This window comes from Corvus cornix, chromosome 11 (genome assembly GCF_000738735.6).
Source record: "Corvus cornix cornix isolate S_Up_H32 chromosome 11, ASM73873v5, whole genome shotgun sequence".
NCBI classification, from domain to species: domain Eukaryota; kingdom Metazoa; phylum Chordata; class Aves; order Passeriformes; family Corvidae; genus Corvus; species Corvus cornix.
Window position 1 is genome coordinate 3,271,880 of NC_046341.1, and position 18,155 is coordinate 3,290,034.

The following is an 18,155-nucleotide window of genomic DNA, read 5'->3' on the forward strand; positions in this document are numbered from 1 at the left end:
GCCATTGGCGGCGGCGGCGGCGGGGGCGGGACGGCCGCGGGACGCGGGGCTCGGCTCGGCTCGCTCAGCGCGGTGCGGCAGCAGCGGCGGCCGCGGCCCCCCCAGCTCCGCGCCGCTCCGCGCTGCCCCCCTCCCCTTCGCCCCCATGGCCACCAAAATCGACAAGGAGGCGTGCAGGGAGGCGTACAACCTCGTCAGGGACGATGCCACCGAGGTGAACTGGTAGGTGACCGCCGGCATCCCCCCGGACGGGCAGCGGTGCGATGGGATTCCCCGTCCTCTCTGCGCGCTTCCCAAAGGGGGACTTCTACAGACCTTGTCCCCTTCTCCTCTCCCCCTCTTCCGAAAGGATGGGTTTTTTTTCAGTCTATTGTTCCCCATCTCCTCCTTTCCCTTCCTAAAGACTGTGACTGTTAAATGTATTCTTCGCCTTCCCTTCCCCCATTCCTAAGGCTGACTTTTAGATGTGTTATTCCCCTTGCCTTTCCCGCATCCCGAAAGGTGACTTTTAACTGTATTATTCCCTTTGTCTTTTCCCTCCCCGAAGGGTGACTTTTAAGTACAATGGCTCTACAATCGTCCCTGGAGACCAAGGGGTAGACTATGAAACCTTCAAAAGGAAGTGCACAGGTAAGCTCCGTCTCCGTCGCTTTGGCCCCTTTCCGCCCTTCCTGCTGCCCGGTGCGAGGGGGAAAGGATGGGAGGAAGCTTGGGGGGACTGGGATTAGTGCTGCTGCTTCCCCGTGCCTGCCCTGCCCTGCGGGGTCGCGTTTTCAGCTCCACAGAGTGCAACTGCCTCAAGTCCATAGTCCAGCGGGTCCTTTGTCTCACCCTTAGACTTAAGACCGTTCCGGCTCCTTCTCCCCTCTTTGCACAATCTTTCACTGCTTCTCGGCTATAAACCCGATAAAACCTTGATAAGCAACGGTCGCCTTGTTTGGCAATGCAATTTCAGGGCAAAACCGACTCAATTTTTGTGGCTAGAAAGATGCGGTCTTACAGATCACTGGGAATGAAATACTTCTAAAATTCTTCTGAAAATCACAGCACTAAAGTAACTGCAGTTGGAAGGCTTGGGGGGATTTTTTAAGAACGTGAAACCTGAGCGGAGGGTGGTCATTGCAAAGCTGGGCTCGAACAATACCGCCCTGCGAACAATCGCGGAGGTGGCGTTGCACAACCGCAACTGTTGCGGCTCCAGGTTTAAACGTGGCAGTCGATTGTTGAGCTGCCGGCTGCGGAACATTCAGGGCAGGAACAAAGCCTGGGGAAAACAGGAATAAACTGAGGAGTTTAACTTCGTCTGGTCGTGACTTTTGATGAGTTTCACAAAAGCGGGTTTTGATTTTTATCTCGGTTTTCCTCCTGTTTTGGCTGCTTTTGGTTAACAATGTCACCAAGTGATGTGAGACACGGAGCATTTTTGATTAATACTGGATTATAACAAAGTCTTCCTCGCTCAGCCAGTTACTGTACAATCAAGTGCTATGGTTCACCTGTATTTTTAGAATGATGTGTCTGAACTGTGCAGGAATCGTGCATTGAGCAGTCTCTGCCCTCTCAGGGTGGGGCAGTTCCCGGGGATACCTCCGGCAGCCCCGTGGCTGTGGAAACAGCAGTTCCTGCCCGTGGGGCTGTGAGTCCCGGGGCTTGGCTGTGCTTTATTGAGTGGAAGGGGAGAACTTCCAGGAACGTAACTGAGGGCGGGACAGGTCTGATCAATCATAGGAGAAGAGTGTATTTTAGTCCTTGGAAAGGAGCCATGAAATGAAGATGGTTTAGGCTGCCCTGCTACGATGTTGGCAGTGGGGTCTTACTGAGATTAACACAGCTGCATCGTTTCCAGCTGTTCTGGAGAACCTGCAGGGAAAATTCTCAAAACTAAGAGAGGAAAACTCCTGTTGTAGTTGGTGTCAGGAGAGATGGTCACTGCACTGCAGGAACTCCTTCCCACTCAACTCTTTTTGGTGGGCAACAGAAGGGAAAAAGCAATTACCTGGAATCCAGGGAATCCCAGGGCTCAGCACTTTGGAAGTTCATGGCAGTGATTAATTGTTCCCTTGGGAGGTCAGTGACTTCGGGATCCAAGTGCCATGTTCTCTGTCTCCTCTCCTGGCCAACATAACTGAGCATCTCCGGTGTCTCCAGACACCTGAGGCTTGCAGGGGAGCCTTCCCCATTTATTTTTCTCTCCTTATCTTTATACAGTCTATGTCTTTCTTTTTGTCTGAGCTGATTTTCAATGTTTTTTTCTGGATGGCACCCCCTTAAGAACTTCCTCTCCTCCATTCTGTGGCAAAGGGAATCCTTTTAGAAGTGGCTGAGCAGGCAGAGGGGCTTGCAGGCACTGGTTGGGCTGGCTAGGATGAGGATAACAGCTGATGGAGGCACACACTGCACTCTGGAGTGCGGCCACATTTGTGTTCTTGCCGTCGCTGGCACGGGCCAAACCCGTTTATAAACAGGGTGTTCAAACCAAGCTGGCCCCAAGACAGAAAAAACAGGAAATTTTCTGTATTTTAGAAATAATCTCGGTAAGGGAAGAGTTAAATACAGGGCACTTGTGGGGTAGGCTGTGGCCTATTGTTAGCCTCTAATGGGGAGCTAAATCCCTTAGAGCCGCTCCATTGCTCCCTTTTCCTGTTCCTTCTTTCCCTTTCCCTTGGCATGCACCTGGTGAGGGCTGTTCTCTGGCAGACCAGGGCCAAGAAACTGTCCTCAAAACCACCTCTGGAGCACAGCTGTTAGAGGCTTAAAAAAAAAAGCAAACTAAGGTGCCTGGTCCTTGGCTGAACGCTAGAAAGGCTCTTCCTCCACCCGCGAATTAGGGTGCAGCAGCTGGGGAAGGAAGAGATGGAAGTTTTGGAGCCTCCATCTGTGCAGAAAACCTTCACCTGGCCCGCTAGACATAGTCAGGAATCAAACCTTGTACCAGCAGTGAAGTTGGAGCTTTCCTTCCCATCTGGAAGGAAGTCGAAGTAAAGTTGGTTGGAATATTTCTACTGAAACGAAGTCACTAAAGAAGAGTAGCAAGGGATGGGAAAAGCTGCTAAATATTATTCCTTCCTGTTGCTACATCTCTTTCCTCCTGATCTCTTCCATCTCCTTTTACATTTCACTGGAGGGGAGAAGAGCTGCTATCAATGCAAACAGCTTCAGAAAATGTGATTAAAAATTTAAAAAACCCTGCTATCAGAATAAACTTCCTTGTTTTGAATTCCTATTGTGTGAGAAAAACTGCTCTGAAAGCCACAAAGTGCTGCAGCTGCCTCTGGTAGAAGCTGAGCATCATTTGGTGGTTGAAGGTGAGAGCCGGAGCTGGGATTGCAAATCTCAGAGGGCGAAGAGTCACTGCCAGAGCTCGCTCTGTTCCACTTCCTGCACCAGCCATTTCAGCGGCATTCTGAGCTGCAAACATCTGCGCCCCCCTTTCGTTAAGAACCATTCTTATTAAAAGCACCTTCGTGCACATTGCTCCCCTCCCGGGCATCGGGTGGCAGCACGGGCGGGGTCACTGTGTGCTCATTCCAGTGGCAAGGGCTTTTCTACCAGTTTGGAAGGCATTTGCCTGTGGTGGATGTCCTGCCTCGTGCAGTGGCAGAGGCTGGGGGGGCTGGAAGGGGCTGTTGGTAACAGGGCTGTATTTTTGCTTTTTTCCCCCCATCCATAACCCTTTCCATGCCCAGCCCATCACTGACTCTGCAAACCTCCTCGGGGAACCAGCGTGGTTGGGGACAAAGGGAAAGGAGAGAAACTGAAATTGCTTCTTTTTAGAGGAAGCAGCAGTTCAGGGAGGGCTGTGTCGGAAACCAGCTCTGCACACCTCCAGCCCCACTCTGGGGCTGCTGGAGGGGCACATGTGACAGAGGTGCTGAGCTGGGGCACTGAGGCCCACGCCCTGAGCCAGGAGCTGCTGCTGTCCCTGCTGTGGGGTCATTCCTCCACTGCTCTGCTCTCAGATACATGTCCCACATCAGACCTGCATCTTACAGATCCTGCTGGGGAGGCCTTTTCTCCCCAGGCTCTTCACTGAGCTTTGGGTAGGAGCAGAGAAGTTTAACACAGAGCATCATTAAACTACCACGGTTTCCCATCCCCCTGTTTGGGGACAGCAATTGCCACTCATAAAGGAAGGAAACATGGAAAAAAGAGCTTCCTCAGTGCCCTTTTGTTCAGGGTCCCGGGGTGATGCTGCAACACAGCCTGAACCCTGGACTTGTGCATGTCAGTCGCTATCGTGCTGGTGCTGTCAAGGTCTGTGTGTCACAAGACAACTCAAACACTGGCTGGGAGGAAGCAGACCCTGCTTTAGAGCCAGGCATTCATCTTCTCTGTCCTCCAGAGGCCAGCCCCACATGTGTGAGCACCTCTCCTCCAGCCTATCCCAAAGTAAAGCTGAGGAGGTCGGTTTAAGCCACTGGCACATCCTTGTATGATTAGGAGGTGGCTGCTGGTGGCTCTTCCTCTTGCAGCCCTGCCTAATGACCAATGTCCTGCCTGTGCTGGCCCTTGTCTGACCCAAAGAGTCTGGAGACCAAAGACATTTATTGTGTCAAGGTCATTAAACACTCAGTGTAGACACCCCCTGCGTCTTCTGGTTGAGGACTGTTTTGCTTGGGCTTAACAGCACAGATTACCTCTGCATTAAACAAGGACTTAATTCAAGGCTTCTGATCCATTTTACTTCCCAGTTCCAGCTCTTGCCTCTGCAGATGGCCTGCCTCCAGAGGAAGCATTAATTTGGTGGTCAGTACTATGTGCCATCAGTACACTTTGAAAAAAGCAGCTGAGCTGGTGCATTCGAAGCCAGAAACAGATAAGAGTTGAAAGTTATTGTATAGAAGGATGTGAAAGCTCTTAGGATTTTTTTTTTTTTATGTTTTTAATTTCAAAGCCTTATAACTGGTGATGCTGTTGCTGAGAAGAGTGGAATGAGTTACAACAGAAATGACATCCTGGGAAGCTTCTGTGTGTGCCAGTTGTACCTGACTGCCCTGGACATTGCCTCAGTGTCTGTGTTAGGAAGCAGCAGAGCATCACATTGGCTCTGTCTGTGGTTTAATTTCATTTTTTTTAGTGTGTATTCTGCCATTAAGCAGTAGAGTGGTCAGAAGACTGGATTCCCCCCCCCCCGGCCCCCCCATACCATATGTGAACAGCTGTTTTCAATGCATCTCTGACAAAAGAAATAATGAGCCTTTTATTTGGAAAGCCCCAGTCCAGATAAATAATTGCAATGATGGCATGAAATGGGATAGTTATTCATGTGTCTGAAAAGATCAGACCAAAACCACACTGGGCATTCAGCAGCAGGAAGAACAGAAAATTTTTGGTCTGAAATAAATACCCTATAAAATCATTTGGGGTTGACATAAAATATTAGAAAATAGAAATAGAATCGGCTCCTAATAAAAATACAAGGTTTTTTGGGATTTAGATCAATTGTCCCATAAAGCCTGAGCTGCACATTAAAAAAGTAGGAGCTGTGAGTTGAGAGATCACCAAGGTTACATTGGCACCTCAGGTTGCAGGAAAGATTTGTAAAAACACACGAGGACATATAATGAGATAGGTGCTTATCTGCATTTGGCTGCATCTTAAGTTGCTAAAATGGGCCTTGTAAATTACTCTCCTACTGCTTTTGTTTTTCCTCTTCCATGTTCATCTCTCCTGCTTTCCCTTACTGGCTATTTAAAGGAAGACCTGGGGCCATGGGTGGCTTATGGAATTTGTCACCCTGCCCCTGTGCCCTCCCTGCCTGTGTGAACGTGCTCTTGGAAGGGTCACAGCGATCTCCTGGCTGCCAGCTGGAGCCCAGGCTTAGCCTGGCCCTGGCTATGGACAGGGTGTGGGCTTAGGGAATATTCTCACCGATTTTTGTGGGAGTAACTCATCAAGTCAAGGTCTGCAGTGATGGTAACTCTTTGGTTTTGTGATGTTTAATTAAAATGTCATGTCTGTGGGTCTGCCTCTGCCATCCCATGGGAGGCACAGGAGCAGGGAAAGAAGAGCTCTGTACCCTTTGCCTGCCTTTTGTTTTGGGCCTGTCTGGACACCCAACACCACCATTCCTTCCTTCAGGGAAGAGCTGGATCTCCTTTTGCTCCCACTCTGCCTTCCAGTGTACACCCAGGTCAGGAGAGAAACCATGACTGTCACTGGGGTAGCAGCAACCCCCTGCTGGCTTCACTGGACCAGAGAAGCCCCTGTGGGGTCATTTTCCCTGTCCATTTGTGTCCCTGCACTTACATCAGCCACCCTGTGTTACTTGGAGAAGGTTTGGTGCCACAGCAAAGCCCTTGGTGGCCCTGGGGTCAGACACGTCTGAGATGATTTAATGAACACATCAGGGTACAGCAAGGCAGCACTGCACAAGATCTGTGGGCTTAGCACGGGGTTTAAGAGGAAAAAACAGTGTAGGAAGAGGTAGGGAACGTTTGTGTCTGCACCTGTAGCCACGTGACCACAGGGCTGACTGAAGAGGTGGAAAATTGACAAATTAATCTAAAATTAATCCAATTGAAGTAAACAAATTCAATCCTCATGGAACCCGTCATGCACTGAAGTAATTCACTGTTGGACAGAAGACAAAAGCAGGTCAGTCCATCACCTGCCTTGCTGCAGGTGACCTTGATTCAGCAGGCAGGTGAAGCTGGGAGCAGTGTTTCCATCGTGGCACATCTCTGGCTTGGCCATTCAGAGCCCTCAGCCTGAGAACCGTGATGCTCTGCCAGTGTATTTCTTTCCTGCAGCTATTATCTTTTGCTGATGAGTCACTGCATTTGAATCTAACGGGGAATTTTTCAGCACAGCTGAACCAAAGCACTTGAGTGGATGTAGAAAAAAGGAAGGATACCATGAAGGAAATCTCCGTAGTTTGGCATCAAGCTTTGCTGACAGCCAAGGGCAGCTTAATCAGAGTATTTGGAAAATCCTGCCTTACTGATAAATAAAGAGTTTGGAGAGAAATACTGAGTGATGCTCGTTGAGGCATTCATTGTGCTGCTCGTTGTTTGTCCAGCCATTGTGAAAGGAGTCGTGGTATTAATTGAGTTAACATTGTTAATTTCTGCTGTTTGGATCTTGTGAGATCTCAAATAAAGCTGCTATTTCTGTTCCCCCCAGATCTGGTATTTGCTTCTCTCTGCCCTGAAATGCATGGCTCAGTGGCCAGGAAGGGGGTTCTAGGCAGGATTTCCTCTTTCAGGGGAAATCTAGGCTGTCTCTCTCTGATTCGTTCTGCTCCCCTCACTCCCAGCAAATTCCTAAAACCACCGCGAGTGGTTGTGCGTGAGAAGGGAGTGGCGGATGTTAATGCCTTGAGATTTCCCGGGGAATTGGCACTGATGGCATTGATGACTTCCAGCGTGGGGACTTGATGTGGCAGGGTAGAACTGATTAACTGTGAAAGAGGAAATCTGGGAGCATGAAAGAACTCGTGTTTTATCCCCTTATCACTCTGAACATGCTTCAGACTAATTGTGAAACTCAGCCACTTCTGCTCAGGGATTTTGACCTGCAGTTGGAGAGGCTTATACCCAGGCTGAGCTAGTGCTAAAAACCTCTCCATCCATCCCTGATGCCCTTCTAGAAACAGAGACATGTTAATTGCTCAGGGCTCCAATCCACATTCCCTCTTGCCTTTGTGTGCAGCTGCTGAAACGCTGCCGCGATTCACACACGGCACAGCGACTTAAGGCATCGCGTTTGTGCTAAATACACTGGGCTGAAGACTGTGGCAGCTGAAGAGCCTGTTCTGCCTTCAGTGGGGATACAAACTCCATGAGGAGACGGGAGGAGATGGGACCCAGCTGGGGTGTGACCCCTTCAAGCCCCCACAAGTGAAGCAGCCCCAGGAAATTCTGCCCAAGAGGTGACTCAGAGCCCCAGTCCAACCTCAGGTGCTCATTAAACTTACTGGGACTGAACGTGGTGAAGTAAGAGTTGCTCATACTCAGGTGATCTCATGGGTAAAAGCTGGAATTGCTGGATTTGGCTCTCTTTAGTGTCATAGAGCTGCTTTCAACCAGGATGGGCAAGCACTGAAAGTTCTGCTGAGAAGCAAATCCTGCTGCTGCCAGTGAGCTGTGGGTTCATGTAAAATGGGAGTTATTCTGACAGATAAATTCATAGAATCCCAGAATGATTTGTGTTGGAAGGGGCCTCAAAGATCATGTTGTTCCACTCCCCCTGCCATGGATAGGGACAACTTCCACTATCCCAGGTTGCTCCAAGCCCCATCCAACCTGGCCTTGGACACTCCCAGGGATGGGGCATCCCTGGAACTTCCTCTCTGTGCTGCTATGAAAAAGCACTGTTTTTTTCACGTTCATTATCTTTTTCCATTCTCTTTATTATAAAGGGGCATATTCCAGCCTTCAGGCTCTGTAACAGCCTTTGGTAGAAGGGGCAGGGATGAAAACCCCACAGGCTCAAGGTGGGAAGGGCAGTGACACCAGTACAGCGCAGGACGTCCCAGCACTTGATGACATTAAAGTGCCTTCCAGCACCCTTCCCAGAGGAGCCACAGAACAATTCTGGGCAGAGCGTGGCCTCCTTTGCTGTGGGAGCTGGGGAAGCAAGGCTTGTTCCTGGATCTGTTAATTGTAACCTTAGAGGATTTACTGTCTCGTTTCACCTTGGGTATTTCCTGGCTGTCGCTTCATTTATGGTTCTAATCAATCTTGGGAAGAGGATTTGCTGTCAGAAACAGGAGTCTCCACGTGAGTTTCCTACACTCCCCAGTAGCAGGGTAACAGAGAGAAGTTTGGTTTGCCTGCGCTGTTGATACACGACTCTTTCTCTCCTTCCAAAGATCCATCTGGGTTTTCCCTCTGAATAAGAGCTTTCTCTTTGTTTCTATTTTGAAATCCTCAGAGGAGTTTGTTTTAAACACTGTACTGGCTCACACACACCCCTCTACATCCATTTTCTGGTTTGCCCAGTATTTCTCTGTCAACGACAAAAAAAAGAACAGAGAGAACAAAACAGGAAGAGCAGAGATGGATTTTTTTTTCAGACTTAAAAAAGTCTTTTATCGAGGGGAATTTGTCTTTGTTCATACTTTGGCAAATCAAAGTGTTAAAGAAGCTCTGAGATACGTCAGCTTGCAGAGAATATCCCAATTTTTTGTTTTTTTAAACACTGATTTCTAGCAGCTTATTTCCTGTGGATGAGCAATCCAGAGCTGCTTCTCCCCTGTCTCCAGAGCTCCTGTCCTGGCTGCTCAAGGAGCGTGCTGGGGATGTTGGCAGTCATTCCTGCACCTGGAGCCTACATTTTCACCTGGCAATTAGTCAACCCAGCAAATCCCTCCAAGGCATGTTGAACTGGTCACAACAAGTGTACCAGGATTACCAGGAGTCGTCTCAAACAGCAGGTTTGTTCTTCTGGTTTGAGTCACCTCCTCTAAAAGGCCTCGAATGTCCTCTGAGAGATGAAGAAGCCATGATTAAGAATATTCCACAATTGCACAAGTGTCCATCTGCTCTGCTTTCTGCCACTCCTGGTGGAAGACTCCAGCATCCCTTGGAGCCTGGGGATGCAGGGGGATGGTGCCCCTGATCAGGAAGGCTTCCAACTGCCTGGATCCATGAGTCACCAGGAGATGGAGGAAGGAACTGTTTGAGATAAGAGTCTGCAAGGTTGTCACACATATGGCCAGGCTAAATTAGTCTGGTGTGGTGTAGCACAAGCCAGCTGTGAGACAAAGATCAGCACAGTTCGAAAATCCAGGACTTTTCTCTCCAGGGCTTTGGAAGGAGTAGAAAACTACACCTGGACAATTGTAGATTTTTCTTTTGTTCCTTCTTCTCCCCTCCTTCTTGTAAACTCATACTCCAAGTGAGCCAGAATGTTACTGAATGGAAGGAGGGGGAAGGATCAGACTTGCACAGTGGCCAGTTTCTGGTAATGTTATCAAATGTGCCTCTAATCCTGCTATTCTGTAAGAAAGAGATGCCAGGAAATCACTTTCTTCCTTCCCTTCTTCACCAGACCTGCAGATGAACCATTTGGCTGAATGTGTAACTGGGGTTCGCTCTGTGCTCTTGACCTGCCTGCTGGCTGTGTTTTAGCCATTTCCACTGTGCTGTGGGGTGTCCAGCACAGCCAGCTTCCTCCCAGTAACTCAGAGAACCCAGAAGAGGCAGAGCTAACCCAGGCAAAGCACACCTTGTAAGCACAGGGCACATGAGCAGAGCCCCTGTACTGCCCCCTGATTCCCAAATGCTGGCATTGAAACACAGGATCAGCACCTGGCCTTGGTGTGTGAGAGCAATAGGCTCACCCAGGAAAACGGGAAGGCAGGGATGTTCCTGGTTTGAATTACTGTATCCCTTTTTCCCTCTGCAGATGATGTGCGATTGTTCGGCTTTGTCCGATTCACCACCGGCGATGCCATGAGTAAGAGAGTCAAGTTTGCCCTCATCACCTGGATTGGAGAGGATGTCAGCGGCCTGCAGAGAGCCAAAACTGGGACTGACAAGACTCTGGTCAAGGAAGTAGTACAGGTAACCTCTTCCTTCTTCTCTTAACCACCAGCTCGCATCGCTGTTTTCTGTACAGACACCAGCAGGAGGGAGAGAGGGGAAAGGATTGGATCATCCTCCAACTTAGGAGTTAATCCTTTAAAAAGAAGACAGTTTCCTATTGCCTGTCTTCCTCCTAGGAAGGCTTAACATCTGCCCTTTGAGCACTCAGGCGTAAAGAAGCACCTTTTGAGCTTAAGGCTGCCTTAGCTATTTCACGAGGAGGGAATTCATGCACTCCCCTCCCTGTCACCACTAAGATGTCTCCCATCCCCTTCCTCGATATGGAAATAATACAATGTTGAATGATCCAGAGCAGTATTAAGTTAAGCAGGTAAAATTAAACAGGAAAACCCACACCCTTGTTTAAACTTCTCTGGAGGCCTTTTGTCTCTGCACGGTGAATTCCTGGAGCTAATCACCCAGAGTCTGAAGTCCCTATTGTACCAATTAACTAACAGCTCTTAATAGCTAACTAGATGTGAACTGGCTTTGTTCGGCCCTGGGCGTAGCAGGGGAAAGAGAAATGTGCTCAGTGCAAGTGAGAACGAACAACAGCCAGGAGAGAAGTGACTCGTGGGGAGCTGCACAGAAGCACAGCTGAAACCTGGCTGTGATGGAGAGGATGCTGATGTTAGGAATGCTTTTTCTGGAGAAGTATTTAAAGCAAGATTAGCTCTTCCAACTAAACATAGAACCGGCTTGCCAGAGCCTGAGAAATGGTCTTGTTTATGCTCTTGGAGAAGGGGCTGATGATTAAATTAATCTCTCTCAGTAACTGAGCTCTTGCCTGTGTAAAGAAATCTCCCAACAGGACACTATGAAGGGTAAGAATAAAGCCCCTCTCAACTCTTTGGAAGTTTATATGATACAAAATATTACATTTAGATAAGAAGAATGAAGAAGATAATGCATTCCTGCCCTTCCATACGATAAGATCTGGTGCTAAATGTTTCAGAATGACAACGACTCACAGGGGGTCTGTTCTCCAAAGAAAGTTCCAGAATGACACCTGAGAGATAGGAAAGCAAGGTTCTGCTCATGGGAAGCAGCTGAAACTGTGTAATTGTAGCCAAAGATGAAATTACAGAGTACTAATGAATGACTCTTATATGAGTCACTAAGCCCAAGATTTTCTTAAAACTCTGTTTAGACAATGTATTCCTGTTGAGTTGAATAGCATTCCTGAGCACTGTGCTCAGATCTGTCCCTCGGGTCTGTTCCATATAATTTGCAATTTCACTTGTTTCATCTTTGATTAGTAGTCTGTACAAGTTAATAATCTGGTGAAGCATTAGCCATTCTTGGCTGTTACTTAAAAGCTTTCATATTCCAATTAGCCTGTGCTAAGATACAAAAACAATACAACTGGTGCTCGATACACTTTTACTGAGCAGCCTTGTCTACAAACCCCTGCACAGCATTTCTGAGTGTCATGGCAATGGTGATCTGCTCTCCAGAAGAAATTATCTTGACAAGTACTTTGAATAACTCTTGATATGCAACTGAATCCCTCTGAGTGGAGTGAGATAAAAGCAGAACTATTTTCTTCTTTTTATGCCTGTGACCTTGCAGATAATCTGTCAAAATAAACAAGGACAAGAAAGTCCAACTGAAATTTAATAGAGGGAATTTATCCCAGAGCTATTTCACTCGTAGTAGTTCTCTTGGCCCTCAGGTACATTCTCAGTCTTCAGTTTTTTACACTTTTTTATTTGAGATGTGAGTTATACATAAAAAATACACTTTTTTTTTTGTAATGATAAACTACAAATCTGAGTCAGTGTTGGTTCATCATTTGGAATAAGGAGTACCCTAAGGTGGCAGTTTTTTGGTCTGCAAACCCTGAAGGGGATGTAGGTGCAGTTGGCTCTGTGCAGGGCCCACAGGTGCCCTCACCCTGGGAAAGGGTGGCACAAGGAGGCTTTTTGTACAGCTTTGATTTTATGACCTTCACAAGGGATAGGTTGGGACTCCAGAAGAGCAGCTCTTCATTCTGGGAAGCCGTCAGCAAAACCTGAAGGGCCCTCACTATCTTGTACTATTTGCCAAAGCAACCGTGGGTCTTTATTAAACACCAAAGCGTGAGGGGATTCCTGTTTTGTATCCTGGGCTGTGCTGTGCTGATGAGCTGGGGCTGAGCTCTGCTCAGAGCTGAACAAACACCAATAAATGTTGCTGTTCCTGTGAGACAGAGTGAAAGTCAGCTCAGGCACCGCCTGCCAGCACAACCCACCATGGGGCAGCCCTGGGATAAAGAGTGTTCCTACACAGGGATCATTATGGGCTCCTAGAAGCACCTGCCATAAGGAAAACACAAGAGATATTAACTGGTGAAGAGTAGATTATGGGCTGTGAACAAAGGGATGAACTATTACAAAGCAGAGAGAGGAACTGGGTTGCCCTGGCTTTTGTATTCCTGCCTTGGAAGGGGGAGCAGGTGCTGTGAAATCCATAGGGAGGTGGCTGGGGAAGCAGTGCTCATAGTAAGTGCAGGAGGTTGCCAGAAAATCTCTCAGGAAGAAAGGACAATTGATTTTTAGCTGTAATAACTGTAAAATGACAGGGATGGATCTCATCTGCTGAAAATAGCTGTAGTTCTTCTGATCTGTACTAGATGAGAGCCAGGTCCTCTGGCCCTATTTGGACTTACCCTTATTACCTCTTTAATGTTGTTGGAAAATGGGTTTTGAGTTTATTGTATTTCTTTTGGATTGTAGAAAAATGCATTTAAGGAGCTATCAGGAGCTTTTTTTTTTCCCCCCCAGACATTTATTTTTCCATCCTTTCCTCCTTAACTCAGCTGGAAATCTTGGATCAAGCCTGCAGCCTGGTCCAAGTAGTTCAGCTGGGAGCAGATTAGAAGCGAGGCCAGGATGGGGAACAAGTGTTTGTCTTAAGGGTCTGCCTAAGTAGTCCTGTGTGAGGCTGCTGTGCAAATGGAGACAGGGAGCAGGGGATGCACTGTTCCATCTTTTATCCCCTGGGCTTCTCTCCATGCCGAGGACAGACCTAATGGGGGAAGAAGTGGCACACAATTTCCCATTGCAGGCAGTTGCTTAAGATGTTTGGGAGATCATTTCTGGGGTAGAGTCTAAACATGTCCCTAGAACAATCTAAACAACTGGGAAGTTCATGGAACAGTGACTTCTGCAAGGCTGCAGCAGGAGCAGCAGCAGCAGCCATGTGTCACCTGTGCACAGGGTGACCTGGCAGATGTGTACAGAGAGCCACCCCTGGGCACTGGTGGCCCCTGCACAGCTGCACTCTGGTCCCCAGACCCCACAGCAAGGATGAGCCCAGGCACAGGGGCTGGGGCACTGGGAGTGGCACCCGGTGCTGGAATGGGATGGTTTTAGTGTAAACACCAAAGAACTGGAGACAGGACTTGGTTTCCCTCTGAGTGTTGCTTCCTCTCTGTGAACTTGCTGCCCTCCATGACTGCATTTCCTACCAGGAGATTTTAACTCTTCCTTAGGCAGCATTGGGGTCTTTTTCCTGACAGGACAGAATTCATGTCCTGCAGGACTCTCTCAGCAAAGGGACTGCCCAACCTTTGCCAGTTTGTCTGATTTTCCATGGATTTTGACTCTCCTCTGTTTTCATCAGCACTCCTTCCCCCACAAAGTCATATGCTCTGTTATTTCCCTAATTCATATTCAGGGTAAAACAGCTCTGTTTCTGTGAGCAAATATTCATGGCATTTTATTCATCATTATTTTTGGTGAGGAATTCTTCTGGCTTTCATGGTGTCAACAGCTCTACTGAGTTCCTGCTTTGCAGCTCATGGCCAGATCTTTTTTTGCTCACCTTTCCCTTTTCCTCTGAATTCCTCACTGCACTGCTGGTGTCTCATGCACCCACTGATGGGGTCCCTGTCCCTGATCTCGGGCCAGGCACCACACACAGAACTCCCCGTAGGTGCTTTGGTTTTTTCATATCAGTACAGAGTCCTGACCAGAAGATTAAATATCTGAATTAAATCAGAAGGTTTAATAGCTTTGTCAGAGGCAGTCAGGAAACCAAACTCACAGGGAATGGCTATGTCACGGTGGCTTTGAGAGTCTTACTCATGAGGGTTAGTGAGATCCTGCTGGGAAAGCAAACTAAATTCTCCTTTTTGACTGTTTTTCCTGCTCTGGTTTACTGTAATGACCATACCAAGTGGATGTGGATTTACAGGAACTCCTAGTCTAGAGAAGGGGGTCAGGATCAGCAGCTTCTCATCGCCCCGTGTCTGACACACAGGCTTGTGACTCTTCCAGTGGGATGAAGCAGAGATAGGGAGAATTTGCAGAGCAGCTGAAATGCAGTTCCCATTGCTGAGACAAGTGTTTGCCAGAGGTTTGGACTGGCTTCTCCCAGCGGCTGGAACTGGTCCATGTAAAATTGGCAGGGAGTAGATTTGAAGAGAGGGATTTTGCTGAGCTTGGAGTCTGACAGCTGAGTGCAGGAGCAGGTTTGCTGTAGGCCTGAGACTCAGACCATGCTGGAAAAGAAACCTGGGAGATGTCACCTCCTCTGTAGTGCATCTGCACTGAGGGTGAGATGACCAGTGGATGGGAGTGACAACATTAAGCACAGTGGAAATGAGGATTTGGAACATCAGCAGAAGCTGCTGCAAGCCCCACTAAAAATAAAATAAACAAAAAATGGCAAGAAGCTGCTCAACTACCTGGCACCATCTGTAGCTGCTAAGAACCCCAGTGTCTGTAGACTATACAAGGATTTTACTCCTGGCTTCAGGCTTCCCAAGCTGGGATTTGTACGGGCCTCTGCAGACCTTGTTTGGTACAATATCTGCACCACACACACTTTCCCTTGGACAGTTTGGGGAAATTTTATGGCCCATATGCTAAACATTGAGGGCTTGGGAGAGGAAGAAAATCTACTCCACCCTTTCCCCCCCCCCCCTTTAAGCTGGCTGGAAGAGAGGGATTGAGCTTTCTGCACAAATTTTGTGCTTCCCAGGGAGGAATGCAGGTTCCTTTTTTGCTCCTGCGTAGTTGGAGCCCTTTCAGTCTGTACTGGTGTGGAGGTTGACACAGGGGATGGGGTTGCAAAATTGTGACTCTTTTCTGCTCAGGCACAAAGAGGAGCTCGTGCCAGAGAGGTGCACTGGGGAACCGTGGGTGAACCTCAGTATTTCTGTGTCCTGTTCAATGATTCGAGAGGCAAAGCAAAGAGATTGTGGTCACTGTTGTGTTGTGAGAGTGATAGAGACAAATGGCATCATTGTTTCTGTTATCTGTAGGCTGCTGGTGACTGGGGTGAAGACAAAGGCTAGAATTCACTGGCAGGGCTTGCTGTGGTTGTAGAAGGCCCGGGGTTGGGGGGAGGAGAAGGGAAAAGGAAGTGGAGGATGTAAAATGAAGACACATGTCAGCAAATCAAGGGCCCGAGCATCAGAGTTATGTACTGTGTCTTAGGAGTTGCACCCTGAGCAAAAGCTCGGCCCCAGAGAGCTCAGACAGTAAATTCAGAGTGATGAGGGAGGCTGTGGCTGGAGAAGGTCAAGCAGGGCGTTAAAATCAGAAGTTCCAGGCACCAAACTCACCAGAGGCATCTTCTCCCCTTGGGGCCAGGCTTGAGGAGACACCATGGTGGGTAAGAGCTGGTGTGAAGAACCAAGGAGGACCCTGAGAGAATGGAATAAAGCAGAGCTATTAATAGCAGTGACCCAGATTGCACTCTGAGGGTACAAATCTGGCACAAGAGGTGGCCCAGTCAGCTAAGAGGATATTTAAGAGTGGCTGGGAGAAGAACCTGTCTGTCCACTGCTAGGGGGGATACTGTTCAATCCTTGCAAGGTGTCTTGGTGGTGTTGATGTGAATTCGTGGCTGGTGGCCACAGATCATCACCCAGGAGACATCTGGGTAAGTGCCTAATTGAGAAGGCATCTGAGTAATTATATTTATTTTGTGGCACATATGATTAATTCTCCTCTGTTCGGGCATGAGTGCACTTGCAGTTCTAATTTCAGAATCAGCTGGATTCTGCAGAGTGGGCATTGAAAGGAACCCTCCCCACATTTATAAAATACACCCACTTTTCATGGAATCCCTCTCAGAAATGATTTTATGGGCCTGCCTCAGTTCTCACTAAAGCAGGGCAAAGACTCCCCCTGAAATCACGGAGTCCTGGATAATCTGCTTCCCGAGGTGAGGAAAATTCGTTAAACCTGGTAGCATAGAAAAGGAATTGAAAAGGCTCAGCTCAAACCTCACATAGGCAGCACACCTCAGCAAGCATCAAATAGCTGAAAATCCTTGGGTTGCTCTCAGCAAGAGCAGAGCTCTGCCCAGATCTCACCCTGGAGACCTGGAAGAGGGACACTTGTGAGCACAACTGAACCTGATGGTTTGGGCAGTTTTCCTCTTCATTCCCATCTCAAAAAAAAAAAAAAAAAAAAGGTTTGTTTTTCCCTAAAAAGCAACGTCTTTCCCATTTTCCCTGGCCCCTGCCAAGCCGTGGATGAGTGCCTGTGCTGTCTGCACGGCCAGAAAACCCGACCATTGCGGGCAGTGGAGCAAACGGTGCCGTGCAGGGTTGGTATTTCTGAGCACTTTGTGTGGCTGCCCATCAGGCAGAGCAGAGCAGACAAGGCTTCTGGAGCTGCTCGGAGCTTCCTCCCCCGGCAGCGAGGATTTCCTGCGGTGTGAAACGGGATCAGCCGCGGCCCGGGGGACCGGCGGGGGGAGGGAGCTGTTTTCCTCTCCCTTCCATTTCTCCCACCGCATGAAAGAGGTGCTGAGGCTCTTTCAAGCTGCATCCTCCTCCACCCCCTCCGTTACCCGGCTCCGATCCCGAGCTGAGACCCTTGAGACGCTGCCAAATAAAGAGCTCTCCCATGGCTTAAGAGTCTGAAACCAATTAGAGCCCCCCCTTCCCGGCTGTGCCAGGGCTGCTCCAGTGCCAGGGAGAGCCGGACAAGATGCCTGCTGCTCTCCCAAAGCGTTGCCTCCTCCTCCTAGGCAGCTCCCATCACCTTTTGGGGATCTCGCTGCCCAGGGATTCGGGCATTGCAGATTTCCCGAGACATTACAGCAGGGATGTTGGGATTTTGATTTTTTTTTTTTGGCAGAGTGCAATGGATGCTTGTGTTTGTCATGCTGGCTAAAGCTCTGTGGGGTGGGGGAAGGGAGACTCAGGCAGCGTTCTCAGTTGTGGTTAGGAAGGGGAGGAAAATGCTAAAGCAAGCAGCAGACAGCCTGTTTGGTGAAATGGCTGTGCACACACATGGATGCCATGCCAGCCCTGCTGGGAGGCAGGAGGGACAAGGGAACAAATCCCCGAGGTGCCACTGCTCTGACAAGAGCCCTGAAGGCACCCTGGAATCCCATTCTGCTCCCAGAAAGGTTTTCTGTGCTCACAGCCTTCCATCCCAGCACACTGCCCGGGGCTTGCCCAGCTCCCAGGAGCTGCAGAGAGCTCTCAAGCAGGGAGAAAGCTGCCCTGCAGCGCACGAATGTGTTCACGCAGCGTGTCCTCAGAGGGCACTGAGGATCACAAACCACAGGGCAGAGTGGAGCCTGTGAACAGCAGCAGCCGCCTGCCTGGGGCAGTGCCTTGGCTTTGGCCACGGGGTGTGTTGGAGATGAGGGGAGCAGGCAGCAAATCCACCG

General features: G+C 48.9%; 1 protein-coding gene and 1 long non-coding RNA gene across 2 annotated transcripts in view; one reads left to right on the top strand and one right to left on the bottom strand.

Moving 5' to 3' along the window:
* Positions 1-45: 45 nt before the first annotated feature.
* The window catches only part of COTL1 (coactosin like F-actin binding protein 1), a 19,955-nt gene continuing 1,845 nt past the window's right edge, over positions 46-18,155 (top strand). The window contains exons 1-3 of the mRNA XM_010403601.2: positions 46-222; positions 548-630; positions 10,354-10,511. Coding sequence (XP_010401903.2) covers positions 146-222; positions 548-630; positions 10,354-10,511 — 318 coding nt within the window. The 5' untranslated portion in view covers positions 46-145. The remainder of the gene's footprint in view (positions 223-547; positions 631-10,353; positions 10,512-18,155) is intronic.
* LOC120410597 overlaps positions 15,936-18,155 on the bottom strand; it is a 12,524-nt gene continuing 10,304 nt past the window's right edge. The window contains exon 3 of the long non-coding RNA XR_005602899.1: positions 15,936-16,168. This is a non-coding gene — a long non-coding RNA (uncharacterized LOC120410597). The remainder of the gene's footprint in view (positions 16,169-18,155) is intronic.